This window comes from Pollachius pollachius (genome assembly GCF_949987615.1).
Source record: "Pollachius pollachius genome assembly, chromosome: 12".
In the NCBI taxonomy this organism is placed as follows: Eukaryota; Metazoa; Chordata; class Actinopteri; order Gadiformes; family Gadidae; genus Pollachius; species Pollachius pollachius.
The window spans coordinates 8,863,242-8,885,311 of NC_136945.1; the positions used below are offsets into that span (position 1 = coordinate 8,863,242).

At 42.6% G+C, this 22,070-nt stretch overlaps 2 protein-coding genes across 2 annotated transcripts in view; one reads left to right on the plus strand and one right to left on the minus strand.

Annotated features, from left to right (window-relative positions):
- Positions 1-7,269, plus strand: part of LOC307084051 (uncharacterized protein) — a 26,439-nt gene extending 19,170 nt beyond the window's left edge. The window contains exons 3-7 of the mRNA XM_079748176.1: positions 2,146-2,183; positions 2,300-2,363; positions 3,343-3,546; positions 5,380-5,511; positions 6,006-7,269. Of these exons, the coding sequence (XP_079604302.1) occupies positions 2,146-2,183; positions 2,300-2,363; positions 3,343-3,546; positions 5,380-5,511; positions 6,006-6,079 (512 nt within the window). The 3' untranslated portion in view covers positions 6,080-7,269. The remainder of the gene's footprint in view (positions 1-2,145; positions 2,184-2,299; positions 2,364-3,342; positions 3,547-5,379; positions 5,512-6,005) is intronic.
- Positions 7,270-8,692: 1,423 nt separating this feature from the next.
- LOC307084050 (dual specificity calcium/calmodulin-dependent 3',5'-cyclic nucleotide phosphodiesterase 1B-like) lies at positions 8,693-19,690 on the minus strand. Its single transcript, XM_079748175.1, has 14 exons — positions 19,525-19,690; positions 17,468-17,581; positions 16,977-17,159; positions 16,414-16,480; positions 16,001-16,117; positions 15,451-15,591; positions 14,995-15,095; positions 13,642-13,767; positions 12,779-12,880; positions 12,450-12,570; positions 11,466-11,547; positions 11,179-11,290; positions 10,180-10,316; positions 8,693-9,718 (listed from the first exon to the last, which is right to left on the minus strand). Exons 1-14 carry the CDS (start codon positions 19,575-19,577, stop codon positions 9,621-9,623), a joined length of 1,554 nt encoding a protein of 517 aa, XP_079604301.1. The 5' UTR covers positions 19,578-19,690; the 3' UTR covers positions 8,693-9,620.
- Positions 19,691-22,070: the final 2,380 nt, after the last annotated feature.

Consider the following 22,070-nt stretch of genomic DNA (forward strand, 5'->3'; position numbering starts at 1 on the left):
AGATGATCTTTCAAAAACATTTAAATTGCTGTAAGGCAGCAGACATACTGCATAAAATAGCTGTGCTCATGCATGAAAGATTGCTAAATGATGTGTGATCATTTAAAATGAAAGTACATAACCTTTTGCGTTCTGTCTTTTTTATTTTATTTTTTACATACTATTTGAAATTGTTTCATCTGAAAATAGTGGATATTGTGGCAGTTTACCACCATGTAGAGGCACCCGACCCAATCTGGTTTCACTTCAGCCAGCTGGGATTTAAAGTGGCAAAACAGCTTGAAAGAGTTATATATTTACACTCTATCTGAACCATGGACCCTATGGAGGCTATATCAAATGTGACGATGTATGTGTTTATCTATACTCATATTACTTTTAACCTTGTCATAATGAATGGTGTCGCTGTCATGAATATGGACTGTGTTTGATCAATAATAGTGCAGCACTTTCAGACACTCATTTAAAGTCGATACCTCAAGCTGCACCACTCCACACCACATTATTTAGCACACCATGCAACGGAATAACTTGTCCTCTGGCTTGTTAAAAGATAGGGTCAGAAACACCTTGCCATCTTTGACAAAGAGTAGTCGAGGGATCGAACAGGAAACTCTGAGATATACAAAGAGGATAAAGGACTTTGAATCTCAAAAGTGAGAAGATAGCATTTTAGAATGAAGATTAAAGTTAATCAATGTTATCTAGAGATTCAGAAAACCAAAATAACTAAACTACGACAACTTATTAATAACTAACCAACACACAAACTGACTTATAACTTATTAATCAACTTTAAAATGACTAAGCTAATCATGTAACCAATGCAATATATAACCATATACTAAAGTTGTGTAGTTCTGAAGTATTAATAATGATTGATATGTATGTCTGGGATTTATGATTATTTCCTTAGCCAGATGTCAGACGCACCTCATCAAATGCTCAGATTCTGAGCCAGAGCTTTGTTCTCCATCTAGGTTTCAGTCTGAAGGCTGGCCTATTTTCTGGTGATCACTCACAAAAAATCCTTGAAGTTTATTGTGTCCTGGTGGAACGCAACTTCAAGGATGCGGAAATAGAACTCTGTGTTGACCGTGATTTACAAAGTCTATGAAGAAAAATGGTTGGAAGTGAAACACAATTATTGTTCAGAGATACATTTTAGTACGAAATCAGGGTAGTGAGAGAGAAACCTCACTGGCACTCGGCATGGTGTATACTTTTAGGATACGTATGATGCACTCTCAAGAACACTACCACAGCCTTGGTTTACATAGGTTGCCAAGCAACAAGGTGGTGTCCTAGGGAAGTTTGAAAGCTCAAAGCTAACACGCGCGCTAGATCACCATCAGTAGTTGCTAGTGTCTGCTAATTCACACTTTATGTGTAGTTTCTATAATGAACACAGTCAGGTTGAGTCATGTGACCAACGTCGGTCTCTCACAAAATAAGATGCAGATCCTGTTACAATGCTGTGATTATAATCATCTTGTTTCAAATTCAATTTTTTTTCGAAAACTAACTTTGAAATCCATCACAGCAGCAGGGAACTGGTATTCTTATCTTTGTAATTGCTGTAACCATGTTTGAATTGTGAATGACATGATGCTAAAGATGGGTTTTCCCAGCATTGCCCACCTGCTGTGAATAATTTGCATAGCTCAACTCTAGAATAGAATGACTTCCCTGGAGTTGCTCTGAATGGAACTATTTTTCTTGTAACACATGTCCCTAAGGTGTAACATAAGTCTCTTAGTTTTATCTCTGCATGCACACACCCATACAAAAAGCCCCAGAGACTGCATATTAACTGGGCTTATTGTTACGTGTGTTCGCGTATTTTTCGTTTTCAGTATTGAAGTAGTGCGTATCAGTGAAAAAACATAGTTTCGAATTATAGGTGTAGTAAAAAAAACGAATCATAAGCATATTTGCCTGGGAACAAATATCTGTACAGGGGTCACCTTGATCCAGCATACCAACCGTTATCCTGGTCTTACCAGTATATCTTGCCTGGTATTTTGAATAATCATTTTCCTGCGCGGGCTAGTTTTTGCCAGGCTATTCACAGTGTATCTGTGGAAACCTATCCCTAATTATTTCTATCTTTCTTTCTTTCATTCCTTTCTTCCTTCCGTACAGAGATAGATGAAGACCGTCTGCCAAACCAGCTGTATAAGGTAAACCTATTCCGTACAACATCACATTTTGATAGATTATGTATAATACACTTCCTACTATGAATGCCTTCTATTTCTGCTCATGCTCACCAGTTTCCTGTTTTGCTCTCTTTCAGGCGGCCTTGTTGAACTCCCCCAGACAGCGGAGGAAAGGACCCAAAGGCACCCCAACCATGAAAGGTATTTCATTAGGTATCCCATGGGAGCTTCGTATCCCGAGTATAAATGTGAAGTACATATCTCCCCGATCAATGTCTATAGTCTCAAGGCTCAAACCTCACGGATGTGCAGCAAAACGAGCAAAACTCGTCATCCTTTAATATGAAACATGTAAAGAAGGAGTGTGCGAACGGTCCCTGGAGAGCAGCCTGAGTCATTTTCTAAGAAAAGCCTTCCACTAATGAGAGTGTACTAAAAACAACTTCACGTGGATTAGGCCCAACCAAAGATGGCTCAAAGAGGTGATTAACAAACTTAAAGGAGGTGATTAAACTAATCAAGCCCTCCATCGGTAACCATCCTCTTTTATTTGTGCATGCTAAACCAAGGCAGTTCCTCCTCTCCCTTACTCTCTAGTCTCTCACCTCATTATCTCTTTGCTTTCATCTCCCCTTTTCTCCCTTTACTTCACTTGGGCATGGTACGTTCTATGGGTTATTTACCTCAATGCTCTGTCCTCTCCTCTTCCTCCCATATGCTCCACTCTCTCGTCCAACTTTGCAAACATCTTGTCTTCTCCCCCACCATTTGACCGTTCTCTCTGCCTACATCTCCCAATACACCTATTCTTGATCGCTATCCCTTCGCTTTCACCCTCTTCCTCCTCCTACCAACCCTCCTCTTCCTCTGATTCCTCAACTGCCTCCTCCACCATCTGCTCCTCCACCTCCTTTGCACTTTAAACAACAACTCCTCCTCTTTCACCTCCTCGTCCTCAATCCATGCCTTCAAACTCCACCTCTACTTCACCACCTCATCCCCACCTCCCCGGCCACCACCACCACCACCAACTCCCAACACCACCTCATCCCCACCTCCTCCTCGCCCATAACCCCAACAACCACAAACACCTCCTTCACCACCTCACCTCCACCCACAAACACCTCCTTCACCACCACCTCCACCGACCTCCGCCTCCTCTGTCCCCTCCTGCGTGCAGAGCTGCAGTTCCTGGTGGAGCACCACCTGTACCGGCAGCAGCAGCAGCAGGGCGGGGGGGGGGACGAGTGCTCCTCAGAGAGCTGCCTGTCGGACCGGCCAAGCCCAGAGTCCACGCCCGCCCTGGAGGAGCTGCCCTGCGATGGAGACTTCAGCGTCGAGGTCACGGCCGAGGCCTTCGAGAAGCTGCGCTGCCAAATGGAAGGTGACGAACGCACCCCTGATGGGGTTGGGAATTAATTGTGGTTGTTATGTTTGATATAACATATGAGGTTTTCATTCTACTCCGCCGTTATTGTTTTAGGGGTTCCATAAGGCTGTATTTCGGTACTTTTGACCCTCTGTTGTCCGGGATTCATAGAACAGAGGTACCTTTTGTAACTTAAGTTTTGTAACAAATTTGAACTTAACTTTTCCCATAACCGGTGGGAAGACAAGTGAAAACATCCTGTCCAGAAACCAATGTCCTGCGTCAAAGTGTCTGTAAAGGTCTAAAAGCAAGCCTATGTAGCAGAAAGGCCACTGTAGAAATACATTTGTTCTTTTCTGAAACCTTTGTCTTGCCAATCTTGCTACGCACGCACTTTCTGAATAACATCCCGGAGGCTTTAGAGTTTCTTGCTGAAAGTTCTGTGATAGCATTGTTGAACTTCTAGATCCGAGATAACTTAATGCTAACCCATGACCAAATAAATATGTATATTTTTATAAACAATATCCTTCAGCAATACACTGAAATAGAAAAAAACTTGCAGCGCAAAAAGTTGGTTTGACAAATTGTAATGTATTTTATCACATCCTGTTTGACTGTCATTAACAATTCAACAAAAGTAAAAAAAGAGCAAGAGAGAAAGAGACGGGAGAGGAATGTGAATGAATGAAAGAGATAAAAAGGAATTAATCAGGATAGGAGGAGTCAGAGAACTGACAGATGAGAGGAGTTGACTCCTCACAAGGCCGATAAGCTGGATGGCGCAGCAACCTTTTCAATTGAAAAGAAAGATGTCTTGAAAATACAGGAGCTCAGAGGGGCAGAAAGGAGGGATTCATCCATCACCCACTGCTTTCTTATCGCCTTTGAGGGATGGAGACGCCGAGAAGAGAAAGTAGCAGTCGGGTGAGGTAGAGTGGGGCGGCAGGAAGCCAGCGGTAGCTAGGCAGAGATAATGCAGTGTTCAGGGCCCGAGCTGAGGCACCAAGGAAAAAAAACGGTTTGAAGAAAATGTGCAGTGGTGTTAATGGTGGAGAAGAAAGGTTCACTGGGAAAGTGAGTAATTGAGCAGAAAGAGGGAGATAGGCCTACTTAAAGACTCAATAGCCAAAGTGCTACCTTGGCAGTCAAGGATCATCTCCATGCCAACTACTTTGTCTTACGGCAAAGAAATGCGCAAACCTAGCCTAAACACTGATTCTTTGTAGTGGCAGATGTCCACATGGTCACGGGAAAGTGAAAGCAAGCTGCACATAGACCCTGTTACTTCCTCTAACTCAACATGATGGGACTGACGGAGCAGAGTGGCCACATGGTGAGGCAGCAACACTTTTACGCTTTTGCTTACTGCGTTCGATTTCATTGGAATAGAGATTTCCTTGAAGGCTTTGAAGACTTTCCATTTTGGTGCCCTCCAATATTGATCGGAAAAGGTCAGATTGTAGTTTTGTAGTCACGACAAGAAAGGCAGAGTGTTCTCTTGATTCTTTGCTACAGCGCTTGTCCAGCTGAGCGTGGCAGTAGGTTGAGCGAGAGGATGAAAAGATCACAGTTTCAATCCAGAGGCGGCGGACATCCAACGGTAACTGAATATAAATGTCAGATGGGATCGATTTGGGAGCCATGGTGGAGTGGATTGATTCATGGACAAACACTGTCTGTCACATTTCTCTTGTCAAGGAATAAATCTCTCTCTCTCTCTCTGCTCCTGTTCCTCTGTATCTTCCAACATTCATCTGTGTAAATATCTCCATTACCCCCATGTATCCCTGTTGCTTCATCTCTCTTTCTCTGTCTCTCTCTCTCTCTTTCTCTCTCTCCTCTCAGAGTTCTCACGGGATAGTACATTAGAAGACGGGGGTGCACTACAGTGCCCCCTTTCCGTGGAGGCAGTGGGATGTTCCAGTGTCCCCGGGGCCAGTGGTGCGTCACTGTCACCACAGAACGACACACAAACAGGTTAGCACTGCGGCGTGGTACCATAAGACCTACCAGGGAGTGTTTTTCTAGTTCCCCCCCATTCGCCGGACAGGGCTGAGGTCCCACGAGGCTAATCAGCGATACTCTGACCCAGAAGCATTTATTTATATACTGCTGAATAGTTTAACTGCTTGGCGGGATATCGTGTAATCATGCCAAGTAAACAAGCTTCCACCAGATGCCTTTGATGCTTTTTTCCCCTGGAGCAGCACTGCACTGCTTGGAATTTCCAACTCTGCTGCCTGTAGTTACGCTCCATGTATCCATCCATCTATCAATCCATGCATTTATACATCCATTCATCCATCCCTGTTCCTTTGTCTGTCCGTCTTTCTGTCAGGCCGTCTATATATGTTTGTTTTATGGTCTATCTATCCGGTCTCTGTCTGTCTGGCTGTCTGTCTAGAGGTCTGTCATTCCACCAAGCCTTCTGCCCTGACTGAACATTTCCCTGCATTCTTTACACTTTGCAGACGCCCAACCGACAGCAGCAGCAGCAGCAACAGCAGCGAAGAGGAACAGTGATGGAGCGATGGAGAAGTTGTAGTAAGCCAACGCTGCCCCGAGCCAGCCAGACAGAGACCCCCCAAGCCCGTGTCCTCTCTTGTAGAGAGGGGAACATCTGGGTATCTCTTCTCCTTTACTCTGCAAAAAAATAAGGCCTTAGCTACCACCTTGGCAACCACTCAAAGGTCTCAAACGGTTTGGGTTTTAGGTTTCCTTGGCTAAGGAATGTTATGAATCAGATGCATTTGTTTTTCTATCCATATTCATCATTTCTATCGATGTCTGTATTCAATTCCATCAATGTTGTTACATCTATATATTTATTTTTTTCTTTGATATCTTTCTTCATATTTCACAACTGAATGTCATTCTTAATATGAGGTAACACAAATCACAGGCATTGTTATCACTTCCTCAGTATCAGTATCATTATTAAGAACGACTATGGTACTCGCTACCACTGGTCATATATATTGTTAAATAAGAAAATTATGTGCCACTGCTTCTGAAATATGGCGAAATCTATATTAAAAAAGCGCAATCATAAGAGTTTATAGTTTATATAACTATATTTTAGTTTATATGGCCGCAGAAACATACAATTGATTGGAAAATTATCAATTTGTCAACATATCAAACAAAAGACTGGTAAGATGCATTTTATCATGGTGAAATTGTAAACATTTTGGGTGAACTAAAAAAAGCTGATTCCCCATTTGTCAACTGTTCTATGCTTTTGGGAAACACTTCTGTAGCATGGCATTGAATGTACAGTAGGTTACTGTAAATCCAAAACCAGAATTCTTAAATGTGTTTTGTGGATGTGGTGTTGTTTTATAATAAGTAAAAAAAAACATGAATCTGACAATTTAAGTGCTGAAATAAAGATATGTAATTAGACCAAAATATATGATTGTGATTGCTATTCAACATTTAATCTCTATTTGTGCTATCACCTCAGTGGAATTACAACGTAGGTTATTTGACAATCGTTTAAAAAAACACAAAACTAAATACAACGTATTTGATGTCACTTCACAGGGGTATCCTGTAATTGCCAGCTTAAAAGTTTAAAAAGTTCTAAATAAGAACCACTATCCACTTAAAAAGACAAAATAACATTCCTGTTATTTGTTTTGTTTTGTTTGTTAATTATTTTTATTTTTTTACAATGTGTTTATGTACAATGTAATATCTGTTCTGGAATGGGAATGGTGTTCAATAATTAGATCTGGGGAATGTTTTTCCAATTGTATTTGAACTGGTCAATGATTACATCTGTAGTCTGTTTGATACAATAAAATATTTAAATTGGTGCAGTTTATTTGTTGTTTTACAGTTATTTTAATTTCTTTCGGATTTATGTCCAGGTCTTGTTGTGATGATGGCTTTTAAATTGTGCCACTTCTGCGATAATGGCTTCTGCATGCTTCTGTGTCTTGTAAAAGAAGCCCAGAGTTTACTGGAGTCTATACAAACCCCATGGTTCATTAAGTCTGTAAGCCGCCGTTGTCTCAAATTTACCATATCAGTACGCTTAAATATGTATTCGTTCAAACCAATTCTAGTGAGGTAGAATATATACCCCAAAATTGGGGGTATTGTGATGAAAGAAAACATTATTGCTCCAGTATGTGTGTATTCAATTCCGTAAGACTTGGAGCAGGGACTGAAAATAGCTTCCCAACCATAAATCTTTCAACAAACCAGATTTCTTGGGTACAAAAAAAGCATTCATATTTCAGGCATGGCGTTACACACAAATGCATTTTGTGGACTAGTAGCAATATGTAGTACATCTATGGACTCTTAGCTCTCCTTGACTTTCAAAAAAATATAAAGTTTAGGATTTGTGTCAGATATACAAAAATATTCCATACATGTGTCGTTATGAAAGTATTTTGTCTTTGATGTCATGATATTGGCCAAGTCGTTACAGCTGTAGTAATACGTGTGTGAGGTCCTAAGACGTGTGTGTGTGTGTGTGTGTGTGTGTGTGTGTGTGTGTGTGTGTGTGTGTGTGTGTGTGTGTTTGTGTGTGTTTGTGTGCGTGCGGGTGTGTGTGCGTGCGTGCGTGCGTGCGTGCGTGCGTGCGTGCGTGTGTGCGTGCGTGCGTACATTTACCAGAGCCACGTTTACTGGCCAGGCTGTTACAACTTATCCTAAGCCTTGTAAATAAGAATATCCCATTGATTTCTTATATCCTAATGACAATAAGTCATCTACGGCTTTCCTGGTAATAACTTACATTTATAAACGGAAGTACAAGATTGAAGGTTAAACATTCAAAATCGTGTGCTGTACCAACCAACTGTTTACAAGTTGCTCTATAGCACCCCTTGCTGGTGGGAATCATCATTTTAAAAGTTAACAGGTTTTTAAATACACATTTTTCAGAATAAATGGGACATACAGACACGTTATATCACAAAATGTTACGTATATCTCTTTGTGCAGAGCAATTACCGCTAACTGGGCAAGTAAGTGTTCCTTATTTTGCCCAAGAGCACTCTAAATGACCGGTTCTGAACTGAATAAATGTGTCTCTGCATAGCAGACATCCTGTGGAAGGTTACAATAATAAAACATCTAAAATTGCTATCTTATTCGGTTTCTGAATAACTAGATAAAATGTTAATACACTGCAAAGTCATACTAGTAAGAATTTATTAAACCTGAAATCAGGATGGTATGAAAAGGTTGGAATGTGCCATTGGTGTAGACTTGTAGAAGATGACATTTTAATCAGCTAAATGCAAGAAAAGCTTATTGAATTACCAAAATTGGAGTACATTAGACACGTTAAAAAATAATAAAAAAATAATTTGTTAACCAAATATAACGTATATATTAGTCATAGTAGTAGTCGTAATTTCGTTGTAGTAATTCATTCCCAAAGGACTATGGTTTGTTGCTTTGAATAAGAAAGTGCATCAACTTCCATGTTAGGATCTCTTAAAGAAATACACCAAAACCTTCCCAGTGTAAACAAAAACATATATTTTAAGTTTGTGATGTTTTTGACAGGTGACAGGAGAGAATGTCACACATTCTACGGAAAATACTATTTACATAATTCATATTCTACATTAATAAGGCCTGCCTCATTGAAATAATCTATACAAGAATAAAAATAATGACACTAATAATATCTAACCTTTCATGAATACATTACTAAGTGATCTGTGCGCTGCAGGTTACAATACAGTGGATTTTGTATATGAAATTACGTAAGATCTTTGGACATGGCCAACATGTTTGCAGTTGAACAACATTGACTACATAACTGTATATAATCAGAATTATAGGTGGGGCTTTGTGGGTGTTTCTATCTTTGGAAGGTGATAGGGGGTTCTACTCCCAGCTGAAAGGTTCTGGTTTAAATGCCCAATGTCCACACCCTCCCTGTAGGGTATGGACTCTACAGGTAGGGTGGGGTCCATACCCTTACATACACTTCTGACGCTAAACAGTAGTTAAATAGTTCCAATGTAACACCAGTTCAACGACTGGGTTGTTTCTGTTTTCCTATGGATTATCGTTGTGCGGTGACAGGATAACAACGACAACACAAAGCCTGTCTACTGGTCCGTGTCATGAGTGGGCGCCCGCAGGCTCTCTGCTGATTGCCTCCCGTCTCCGGTTCTCTCCTCTCTCGTCATGCTGGAGTCGGGGATTCCTGGAGGATTTAGAAGATTGTGAAAGGGATTGGAAAATGTTCAGTGTGACTAAGAAGGGAAAACATATCTTTGCCAGTGTATCTCCACGGAATATCACTTAAGAATGTACTTTTACACTCTTGGTAGAGCACAGGGGAGTTGATTTCTGCAGAATTTAAAAAACAAACAAATTTCGATTTCCTAACCGCAGACGACTGTCATCTCTCAAAGTGGAGACTTTAAGTGTTTATACAACACGTTTGTTGAGATAAATTAAAATTAAAGAACCTGGGAGTGTGTTATATTACATTTTTGACATCATAACATAACCTGATAAAGTTACGATACGCATACAAATAATAAACGTAAAAGGATAAACATATTAGTGAAATAAAAGCCTTCCCAAAGCGATGTTCAATCCAAGTCCTACCACCACACCAGGTTTTTTTTATTAAGAATGGTTGTATCCATACTGTCTCACCATTGGAGCCGCTCTCCTTCCACTTGAGCTTGTTCTCCTCTGTGAGCCGGGACCAGGTGGTGCGGAAGCTGACCAGCTCAGAGGTGACGTGGGCCCGGCTCCACTCCAGGCCTCTGGAGCTCTCCTTCCAGATGTTACTGGAGATAAGGGACGCCACAGTCAGCCTGATGCTCGTGTGTTTAGCGTCTGGGACGAGATAATCTAGGATGGACCTTATTAATCACAGATGGGAAACCTGCGAGGTCCTGAACGAAAAATGTCACTGTGATCATTTGTGGATTTGTTCGTTAATCGAATTTCCTTGCAACTCTCCCTCTCACCTCATATGCATGGTGAGAGTTGAGAGTTTGACCAAGCGCTCTCTTCCTCTCTCTCTCCTCAACTCTCTCCCTTGTTAGACCAAGCTCTCTCTTCCTCTCTCTCTCCTCAACTCTCTCCCCTGTTAGACCAAGCTCTCTCTTCCTCTCTCTCTCCTCAACTCTCTCCCTTGTTAAACCAAGCTCTCTCTTCCTCTCTCTCTCCTCAACTCTCTCCCCTGTTAGACCAGTCTTAACGCCATCACATCCCTGACTCCTCTTCGCCTTGCTCTGTGATCCTCTCCCGGATTGAGGCGTGCAACACATGACGTGAGGGTAAGAGAGTGAGGGTAATCTCATGAATAATGCAGGGACTCTGTGTGATGTTGGCCCCCAACTAGGGTTGCTCGAGCATGACTCACCTCTCCTTCATTAACATTTACATAGCTAGTATTCCATCATGTCTACACCCAACTTCTCTACACCCTTTTTCCCCCTCATAACGTCTCTCTCCCTCTTTCTCCCTCTCTCCCTCCCTCTCCCTCTCTCTCTCTCTCTCTCTCTCTCCCTCCCTCCCTCCCTCCCTCTCCCTCTCTCTCTCTCTTTTTCTCTCTCTCTCTTCATCTGGTCTAGTTTATGGATAACGTTCCGGTCTCTGGTGTGTGAATGTAAAGTCAGACATGGTAAATCCTCTGCGTTCGACCTGTGTCTGCTGCGTGGGTCCGGAGGGTTCTCATCCACCAAGGGAATGACGATTTTCTCAGCCATGTCTGACAGCAGGCAGAATGTGGGATCCACGATGAAGTCTATGAACCCTGCCGAAGGAACATTCTCACCACGTAAGCACGATAATATATGGATTCTCTTGAAATAAAATGGCACCATGCATGCACAAAACAGCTGATGAAATACTAAGTATTTTAATAAAAAAGGAGAAATGGCAACCGCTGACTACAAACGGGTGTGTTATAGCGGACGGTGGTGGCGTACCGATCTGGGAGTCAGCTACGAGGGTGGTGTTCCGGTCACACAGTGGAGAGAAGGGCAGGCCCAGCTCTGCCTCTCTATCGCCCTCACAAAGAGAGAGAGAGCCAGAAAAAGACACCTTAGACTGCAGTCAACACTTGCCAAACAACACATCATCACTGTGCCGTTCTGCATCTCCCATGGAACACCATGTATGTACTTTTCGTTCTTCAAAGATCCGACATAGACAGAAAGCACCCCGCCCCAAAACTCTCACATTCGCACGCACACACACTCACACACACCACAGTTCAGACCATGTTTCCAAGATAGTAGAAATTGTAAAAGTATAAGTGAGAAGATGGATTTGGACTCCCCGGTAACCTCCAAAAAGAGGTTTGTCTTAGAGCTGAACAGGACAGAATAAACAGCAGAGGACGTTGTGAATGGAGACGGAACACAGCACAGAAAATACTGAAGAGAAGAGAAAGAGAGACGAGATCAGAGAGGAGCAGAGGAGAAGAAAACCGCAATGAGACGTGAGAACAGAGAAGAGAGGAGAAGAGAATGGAAAGTAAACAAAGAGAAAAGAAAGTAAGTGAAGGCAAAATAAGAAAGGCCATATCACCTTTTTTCACATATATATATATATATATATATATATATATATATATATATATATATATATATATATATATATATATATATAAGTGAAGAAAGGGAGAGAAGAGAAGAGAACAGAAAAGTTGAGAAGATAAGTGAAGAGAGAGGAAGAGATGAGAAGATAAAAGAAGAGAAAAATACAGAACAGATGAGAAGATAAGCGAAGAGAAGAGAGAGGAAGAGATGAGATGATAACAGAAGGCAGTACAAAGAACGAAACAGAACAGATGAGAAGACAAGCGCAGAGGAGAGAAGACAATAGAACAGATGAAAATAGAACAGTAGAGAAACAAACAGAAGGAGAAAAGAAGTGAGGAGAGGGCTGTGGTCTCTCACTGTCCCTACCTGCCTGAAGAACTCCTCCATGAGAGCCTTCGTCCAGCGAGAGTGCAGAACCCATGGCTTGGAGGGGTGGCTGATGTCAGCCGTGTGCAGCAGCAGGGATAGCGCTTTGGGCTTGTTGATTCTGTTGGCAGAAAAGAGCATGATGACACAAATACTGCTTTTTCGTCCACGACGTGATGAAAATAGGTTTCAAACACCTGCAGCATCAATTTCATCTGCAGTATTAAAATGGTATATTGGAGTTTTGAAAACTAAGGCTCATAAATTCATTCACAGCCCACCCACAATGCAAGTAATTGAAGGCAACGTTTATTATGATGCAGCCCTACCGTTCCTGTTGTTGTAGACAAGATTTCATGTCTTTCACTTGAAGGAGGTGAGAGGTCATATCTGTTGACAAGACCATCTCTATCACCAGTGACCGCAGCTCCCTGTCAACACGGACACACGCAAACGCACACATATACATACACATAAACACATACACCCATGCATACGCACACACACACACACACACACACCTCCTGTAAACCTCTTGCGCATTTGCAATGATGGCGAGAAGCAAGACTCAATAAGGTTACAACCTTTCTTTATGGGTTCCTCTTGTTCCCATGGTAACAGAGATTTTGATCAAACCCACTTTGAAGCTAGTGGTTAACAATTATCTCGTATGGATTCTGAAAAAACCGAGGCATTCATGACACATCAAATAACAGGTGTTGCAAGACATAATATCACTGATGCTGAATAATTTGTATTGGTGCAGAGAGAGCTGCAATAAATGGAGATTTCTTCTGTTACACATTCAGTCTGTTATCTAAAACCTATCTTATGAGGTGGCTAAGGAGCTCAACCTGCTAAACATGTAGGCAAGAAGCAGGTTCTATTCCCACCTGCAATGCAAAGCTACATAATCTGTCCTCTTTCTTTCAGGCCGCTTTCACCTATCACTAACTGCTGTCCATATAAAGGCAGAAGAAAAAAAAAGAAGACATATTTATATCCCAACCCAAGGGAGAAAACAAGAGATCTGAGAGTAATGTACATCGAGGTCTCTGGAAGCACAGCCCTGGAAGGATCCTGCCTCCAATGAGTTGTTTAAAAGCATCAAGTGCAGTGTTTACTTCAGCTTATGCGTCATGAACACTTTGTGCTGTGCGGAGCCCTGAGGGACTAATTATGGTGATCTCACATCCACTCCTCCCGCGTCAGGTTCACGAAGATGTTCATGCGGTCGTCCTGCAGGAGCCTGAACGCTGCGCTGAGGTGGTGGTTCTCCTGCACCGAGCGGTCGTTGTAGATCAGGGCATACTCTGACCTGACACAGAGAGAGAGAGAGAGAGAGAGAGAGAAAGAGAGAGAGAGAGAAAGAGAGAGAGAGAGAGAGAGAGAGAAAGAGAGAGAGAGAGAGAGAGAGAGAGAGACGGTAGATAGGTAGAGGAGCAGAGAGAGTGAGGTGGAGAGAGAGAGGTGGAGAGACAGAGAGAAAGAGAGAGAGAGAGGGAGAGGGAGAGAGAGAGAGAGAGAGAGAGAGAGAGAGAGAGAGAGGGGGGGGACGGTAGATAAGTAGAGGAGCAGAGAGAGAGAGGTGGAGAGACAGAGAGAAAGAGAGAGAGAGAGGGAGAGAGAGAGAGAGAGAGAGAGAGACGGTAGATAGGTAGAGGAGCAGAGATAGTAAGGTGGAGAGAGAGAGGTGGAGAGACAGAGTGAGAGAGAGAGAGGGAGATAGAGAGAGAGAGAGAGAGAGAGAGAGAGAGAGAGAGAGGAAGAGAGAGTGAGAATTAGTAAAAATACGACAGGCAGACAGAAAGATAGATAGATGGTGAGGTTGAAAAAAAAACACAATTTGAGCAACACAGTTTCAATCTGTATTTTTAATGAAACTTTGTTTGTGTTTGTGTGTGTGCGTTTGGGCGTCTGCGCATGTGAGTGGACATATGCTGTGGCTGGCACACTCATATTATTTTTTTGGTTGCAAAAGATTCGTTGTTGCAAAGTAATAATTTAAAAACCATTTTGATTTTTTTTCGGAGCAGGATATTACAACGTAGTTGGACTTGCACCAATATGCAATTGTATCTTATCTATATCCAACCCAGCATTTAAGTGTTTTTTTTATGACTTTACCGAACAGGCATTTTGACCCTTTAAAATAATGACGATAATGATGATTAAGATGATGATGATGGCTTCCATGAGACAGTTTTATCCCCCTTGAGTGGAAAAAGAGCGTGCAAAAATACACCACTTTCCCCTCCGCTATAATGATTTCAGATAATACAGTTTGTTTTTAGAAGCCTTCTTTTCCAGTGTACTGCCTTTCTATATTTCTCTCCTCTGGTCCAAAATCAGCTGCCATGACTTTGATAAACCGTCACCAAGTCCTCCCTGGGTACGGGTCCCTCAGCTTTCTCAAGGACGTCACCACAGGAAGAGGAGTGCAGAGCTGGGCTCGTTACCTATAATGTTCCTGTTCCTATAATAATAATAATAATAGTAGTAGTAGGTTGATGTGCTTGTTACAGGGAGGAGGAGAAGGGCTCACTTGGTGTGGATGTGGAAGTTGTTGGTGGTGCCCGTGTGTTCGTAGTCGTGAATGGCAGCGGCGAACAGGCAGGCCATCACCTCCAGCTCAGACAGCCAGTGCTAATCAGGTGACAGATATCAAAACAAAACCATACAGAGTGTACGTGACTCGCATAGTCCAACACGTATACATGCATGCTGTCAACCGACAGCGAAAATATTAAAATATCACAATATTATTTTCTAATAAAAATGCAGAAATAGAGCAAGTAAATAGACATAGAAATACACGCATATTAATAAGCTTAGATATGGTATTAATATGAGTGTTTGTAATCAGAGTACAACGATGCAGTTTTTACTGGGACATCATGTTTACTGAGATCTAACAGCGCACCAATTTGAGTAACAGTTGGACGCCATTAATCAATGTACTTCTTCCTGCGCATCCTAAGCAGCGAGGGTGTTGTCATACCACGAGGCCGGTGCGCAGGAGCAGGCAGTGCAGCGTCTGGGTGACATCGGCGGCGTGAACATGACTGTGGTAAGGGTTGTTGTTCTCACAGTAGCCCCTCTCCAGCGAGGTCAGGAACTCCGTCAGGCAGGAAATGGGGATCTGAAGACCATATTGGGCACTTCATTAGTGAACTTTCAGTGGCCGACAGAGTATCAGAAGACAAGAGCGAGTTACGCATTGGTTATGCAAAAACACTTCAGAAGACGATGACAAAATAATAAGTAGGGACTGGAGATGCATGCAAACGCATACAAATGTATAAAGCTTTGTCATTTATTTGTAGGAAATATGTCAGAATCACGTTTCCATATATGTTCCATAAAATAAACGCAATTGTTCATGTTCAAGTGTTCAATTTGAATGAATGAATCAATTAAATTAATGAAATCATTCTTAAATAAAAAGAAAAACACAGCTTTCAATGCTGCGCTCGATTAAGTCACCCAGCCGAGTGTAGCCTCATGTGTGAGGTGAGTCTGTGTCTGAAACACACAGACTGATACCGTACCTTGAAGCGGCTGTTGAGCTCATATCGGACCACCAACTCGAACAGCAGGGTCTGTAGAGAGTGGTCACAGCTGGCCGAGTTCAGCGCAAACACATCAAAGTTCCAGCGGTCTACATCCTGACAAGCAAGAGGGAAGGCTTGTTATGTTATTTTGTGTATCAGCACTGAGTTGTGTGTTTCTGTGTGTGTCTCCCAGCGGTCCTGCGTGATGTCACTGGGAATGTGATGCATGTATGTAGAGGTGTCTAGCTTCCCTCCCGGGATGAAGTACCTGATTCTGTTTGAATAGCACACACTGCTGGGAGTGAAGTGCAACTAATCGAGAATCAACTTTTAGTTGAGTTTGGTTTCCTTTATTTGGTTGAGTAAGCCCAGACCTCTAGGAAGGCTCCTGCATGTGGCCTGTCACTTACCCTCAGACAGGTGACGACGGCTGGGTGCTGGTCCGGCATGGCGGCCGTGTAGGCTCGCTTGAACATCCTGGGAGTAACGCGGTGTTTACGTTAGGTTCAGTGGGAGTTCACATGTGGACACTGTGCAGCCACCTCAACTCACACGCTGTTTATATAGATCCTCTGCAGACCGTAGAGACGATTTCCCCCCCCCCCCCATCACCTCCTTCACTCGCCCAGTCGACAGGATGTTTTACATAGGAGAGTAACCCCCTATTTCACATGTGTGTTTTCAGCTGGATGTTTTTAGTGTGATAGAAGCGATAGGTTACTATACAAGGTGCTTGCAATACAGACTTATAGAAAGTGATTTTTTTTTGTCCTACACAGGGACCCCTTACTTGATCACATGGTTTAACCCAAATAACAGCTTTGTCTTATTGGGTATTGTTATCACAAATGAATAAAGAGAAACAAAGCATGTAAAATGTCTATGCCATAGTTAATCAAGCCTACTACAGGTTAACCCCACATTATCTTTATCAACAAAATGACAGATGATGCCGTGTATAGGGTTCCCGAACCTTTCCACAAATATCCCGGCCTGCACTGCGTGGACGATGCTGCGAAACTTGGGCTTCTCGTCCGAGCGGCGGGCAGGAAGTCTGGTTCTCTGAGTGAAGGTGGAGGCCAGCCAATCGGTGACCTCAGAGGGCACGCCGTCTGAGTGCAGCTGCTGAAGGTCGTCCTCCGAGTCCAATGATTGTCTATGATGGAATAATGGTTAAAATCAGCCCTGGAAACCACCCTTTGTATTAAAGAGTGAGTAAGTGACGATATGAAGGCCAAGAGCATCATCCTGTTGCTAAGAAACCTCTATATGTTCTGATGATAATCAGCCACGGGTTAGGTGTAAAACCACAGAGAGGAAGCAGACAGAGTTGTTGAAGTTGAACAAAATAGTAGCCACATTTGTTTCAGACACATTCTTTACCAGGTCATATTCTCCAAACCATACCATGAATAAAAAAGGAATACAAGAGATACACTACTTTGTGCATTGTATATACTCTACCTAGTTCCATCGAGGTAGGCAGCCTCTAGCAGTGATGCCGTGAGGGATAAATTCTTCTTTATCTCAACGTAGTCTACATCTTTCTCCTCCAGTTGCTTCAGCATGCCCCGTAGCCTTCATGGAAACACAACAAAACAAAACTAACACATTACATTTTCCATGTGACCACTTACACAATCATATGGGTATTATCTTGCATTTCCTGCAGCATTTTAGTCAAAAGATCCAGTCATTTATTGCAAAGGCAAATAAAAAAGCTTACCAGGTTATAAGAGTCATTTACAAATGCACCCCAAAAAATTGGTCATTTTTGGTAATTCAAGGTGCAGGTTAATACAGGTTCTCACAACAGGAAAATAATGTGGACAAAACTGTGTGTGTGCGACACCAGCCTGTTAAACATAGTCAGAAGAAAAATTAATGCATGTCAATGTTTGCAAAACTGTTTGGAGTTGTGTCATCTGTTTAAGAGGGAAAAAAGTCCAAGAAATGCTCTGACAACAGGTAACAGGCCTGTTCTGGCCAATTAGAAGTGGGGTCATTTGGAAGGGGTTTAAATGCCACGCTCCCCTCAAGCCACTGGCAAAACAGGGGCATCATTAGTGACACATTTTCCATGAGAGGAAACCTTGGATAGCTATCGTTACGGGCTGATGTCACGCATGCTTTGTGAGTCTGGAGAAAGAAAAACTTGATTTTGGGATTTGTAAAGCACTGGCCACAGACTAGTGTGATGTTATCTTTCAAATAATTCCTCAGTCTTGATTTGCTGTTTTCATCAAACGCGGGACTATGGTCCTGTTTTTTGTTTCGAGTTATCGACTGTAACAACAAAGACATTTCTCAAGACAGATCCTCATATATTGGAGACTCATTCCATGTTTTCTCATCTAATATTTTCTCATTTATATATAATATATAAAAATATTATAGAGATGATACATTTCAAGTCTTTGGATAAACACATTGAAAATTATTTTTTGGGTTTATTCATTTGGCTACACACCATAGTGCAGTGGCCGTAATGGTTGTGTTCAAACAATGCCATGCCCTCAAGCCAACTCCTGGGGCGGGTGGCTCACAGCTTGTCAAGTGTTTATCACGCTGGCAAGGCCTTTCAGAAGCCGCCTGGCCACTAAAATAGCATGCTTTGATAGGCCAGCAGCAGCTCGTTTTCAAACTAAAGTAATCTTGCTGATAATGCGGCCTATATGCCATGCAACTATTAACAGTTCAGAGTGGCTTTATAAAACAAACACATTGTCAGTGGTGCACAGCTGTACGCATGGTGGTAGGGTTTGGTAGAGTCCAATCCCACGTGGTATTCTCCATGAAAGGGAACACATGAAAAGCGGTTTGAGAGGAGATTGTTCCTTGTTCAAATATTAGTTATATAATAATAATATCAACACTGAGCATGATCAGTCATGACAAAGAAAATAATGGCTTTTAGACTCATTGCAAATGAAAACATGGAACCCAAGACAGAATAGTTCATAATGCTGTCAGAGAGAGCAGACCACTGTTAAACTCATTCCTGCTTGTATCACACAGAACAGAGCTAGGCAGTCATAATACTGCAAAGGAGTCCACAAGATGCCCATTGCGCAGGCTATGTGTGCCAGTGAGTGCGTGATACATGCAGCTCACATCAGTATCTGAAGAGGCAACTAAAAAGCCACACGCAAAGGCTGAAACCTTGCAGGGCTTTGCTCTTTCAGTTTTTCTTCAGGAAATAACAACAAGCAAACTTGTGTGGTCATTTTTTTTTTATCGGATATAACCCATGCTTTGATGTTTAAGTAAGTCTAACGTGTTTTTGTCACATATTATTTTGTTATGGTAAATGCACAGAGATGCAACACACAATGACACCTCTAATGATAGAGTATGAAATTGAATGATATCACTTCAAATCATCATCTTAGTTAACACTTAGTTAATACTTACTAGCAGTAGTACTATAGTTCTACTGCTAGACTGGTTACTAGGGTTGTCAGATCCTAATGTATTGCATAATACTCTCAAGTTACAAACAGATAATCCTCCAGTCTTACCTAGATATAGGAATCTGCAGACGTTTTTTACGGATTCGTACCAACTCAGCCATTTATAGTAAAATTATTCCCCTTTAGATCCACTCAAAAAAATTACAAAAATGCAGGCTCTGGGAAAATGAAGTCAAAAGTTCTCTTAACCACCAACAAACTTGTCTGCTCTGAGACAGACTTCTGTTTCAACTGCTCTCCCACCCACTTCTGGGGGACCTACTACACTCCACTGTGATTGGCTAGTGCAACCCTAAAGTGTGTCATAGTGAGCCTGTGTGTGTATGTGTATGTGTATGAGTGAGAGAGTGCATCTTGGGCTACGTGTGTGTGTATGTGTCATTGTTACGCTGAGTGCTTATGCGTTCACGTAAACTAGCATGTCGGGGGTGTGTGTGAGCTGACCCCCGTCGATGAAGTGTTGAGTGTCGATGCTTTTAAGAAGTTTATGTATACTCTCTAAAAGACCCCAATGAGAATTTTCCACCGCCACTGAAAAACTCAAGGGGACCACAGAGAGAGTCTTTGACTCGCAATACACCAGAGACACACAAACCCAAATACACAAACAAGCCTTATCCTCAAAAGCCACAGGCAACAGCTCTGCGGGTTAACAACCGTTGCTTAGTGGTCACCACTGTGGACACAAATGTTAAAGGAGACTAGCCCCTTTAACTGCAACACTCTGCCTGCTGTCTTTGGAACTGCTCTGCGTTCCGGCGCCAAGTGGCGACTCCTCAGCGTAGGGAAATGGTGATGAAAGTATTTTTTCATATTTTTGATTATCTTATAATTTTTGGATTATTGGTTTAAAGGCAGTGGACAAGTTTGCAACTGCACAAGGAAAACAATTACGAAAATTAAAAACACTTCAACATCCAATTGCTCATAGAGTTGACAACATACAGAAACTAAGCCTGGAGAAAATCCCCATTGAGGGCACACGGCAGGTCACACTACAGTGTAGTAGTCCTGTTAATAACACCCAGTCTCACGGGAGAGAATGCACATTCGGTAACAGGAATGAAGTCAAAGACAAAGACAAACTTTCGCTTTCTCTGCCACGTTTACACTTTCTTTACAGGTCCTGCTAACTATGTGCAGAAGTCTTTTTATAGCGAAAGCTGTGAGAGCCGAGCTGCAGCGATGTCTTGGGAAAGCCCCCATTGCCTGCTCCCTGTCTACCCTCCCTGCCTCGCTCTCGCCCTGGCCGCCGGGTCACGCTGGCTCTCTGGCTCCCAGGCCCTTTGACATGCCACTAGCTGCACTACAGCGAGACTCCTACAGCAGCCGTAGGACCGTGGAGGGCCTGCATGGGGTCAGGGCCACTGCCTGTTGTTATGAACACAAGTATCGTTTGAACATTGATCATTGCAAGCGAAGCGCAAGGGTGGGATTAAAATCCAAAGACTGGCTTGAGGATGGTTTGGGATCTTTTGGGTGTAAAATCCAAGTCGGAACATAGCTATATTTTGGACCTACTGTTTATTTACCTGTGTTTCAAACCATAAAGCAAACAGAAAAATACATACTTCTGATAGGAGTTATAAATAAAGGGGTATTTGATTTCAGGGGTCAGTGGAATGTATTCCTTTGCATGTTTTGGTAACTAAGCGGTCTTCATTCACCCTGCCTGTCCTCCATCTCCCTGTAATGATGACAAACATGTCCCGGGGCAGTCAGTGGGACACGCCAGCAGCCCGGGATTTATCTCAGCAGGGGGAGAAAGGACTGGTGACATCATAAATAATATTCAAAGTTTGTGTTTCCAAGGATGGGAACCAGATATCTCCGTAGTAGTCTCTGAATTAGTTGCAGAGAATGATGAAACAACAGCTTTTTTCTACTCTAAGTGTGGAACCAACAAGAGGCTGAACGTGTTTTTATTTCAAATGACCTAATCAAAGCCATTCCAAGAAAAACAGAAGAAAAGTCTTGATACGTAAAAAGAAAATATGAACAAAAAATATAACGTCACGCGATGCACCCACAGTAGGTTGATAAAGATGGATGAATAAAACATAAAACACAAGAGATTACACTTAACACATAAGCATTGCACAGTACGGGTAAGTGAATCTAGGGGTCCTACCGTGCGGACGTGGTCTCCCATTGCTCCAGGTTGATCCCCAGGAGGACCATCCTGTGGCGGCGGACTGCCGGAGCCGTGACGCCTCCGTCCGCGGACACACGTGCGCTGCTGCTCATGTCTCTGTGCACGCGTGCAGGCAGGGGCTATGTGTTTACGCGAGTGTGCCTTACTGCTGAAATCGGTATGAGTGCATCAACCGGAGTGTCTGTATATGTATCCTAGGATTTATGTAGATTCTCTTATCGTTCTGTGTGTAGTGCTCATGTGTGTGTGTGTGTGTGCGTGTGTGTGTGTGTGACATGCTGTCTACAGAGCCTCCGAGTACTTATAGTGTTGAACCGGTCTAGGAGGACACCTACGTCAAAGACACTTGGTGGTGTGGATATGGCTTATATATCAGGACCTGTGTTTCCACCATTAGCTGTCCCCTGGGTCCAGCCACAGGGGCCTGATCCGAGGTGGA

Coding starts and splice junctions, on each gene's coding strand:
- LOC307084050 (XM_079748175.1), bottom strand. CDS start 19,577: ATGGCTGAGTTGGTACGAATCCGTAAAAAACGTCTGCAGATTCCTATA. Junction 17,582..19,524: donor CTGCAGATTCCTATATCTAG/GTAAGACTGGAG, acceptor GTTTCCATGAAG/GCTACGGGGCATGCTGAAGC. Junction 16,118..16,413: donor CCGTCGTCACCTGTCTGAGG/GTAAGTGACAGG, acceptor CTTGCTTGTCAG/GATGTAGACCGCTGGAACTT.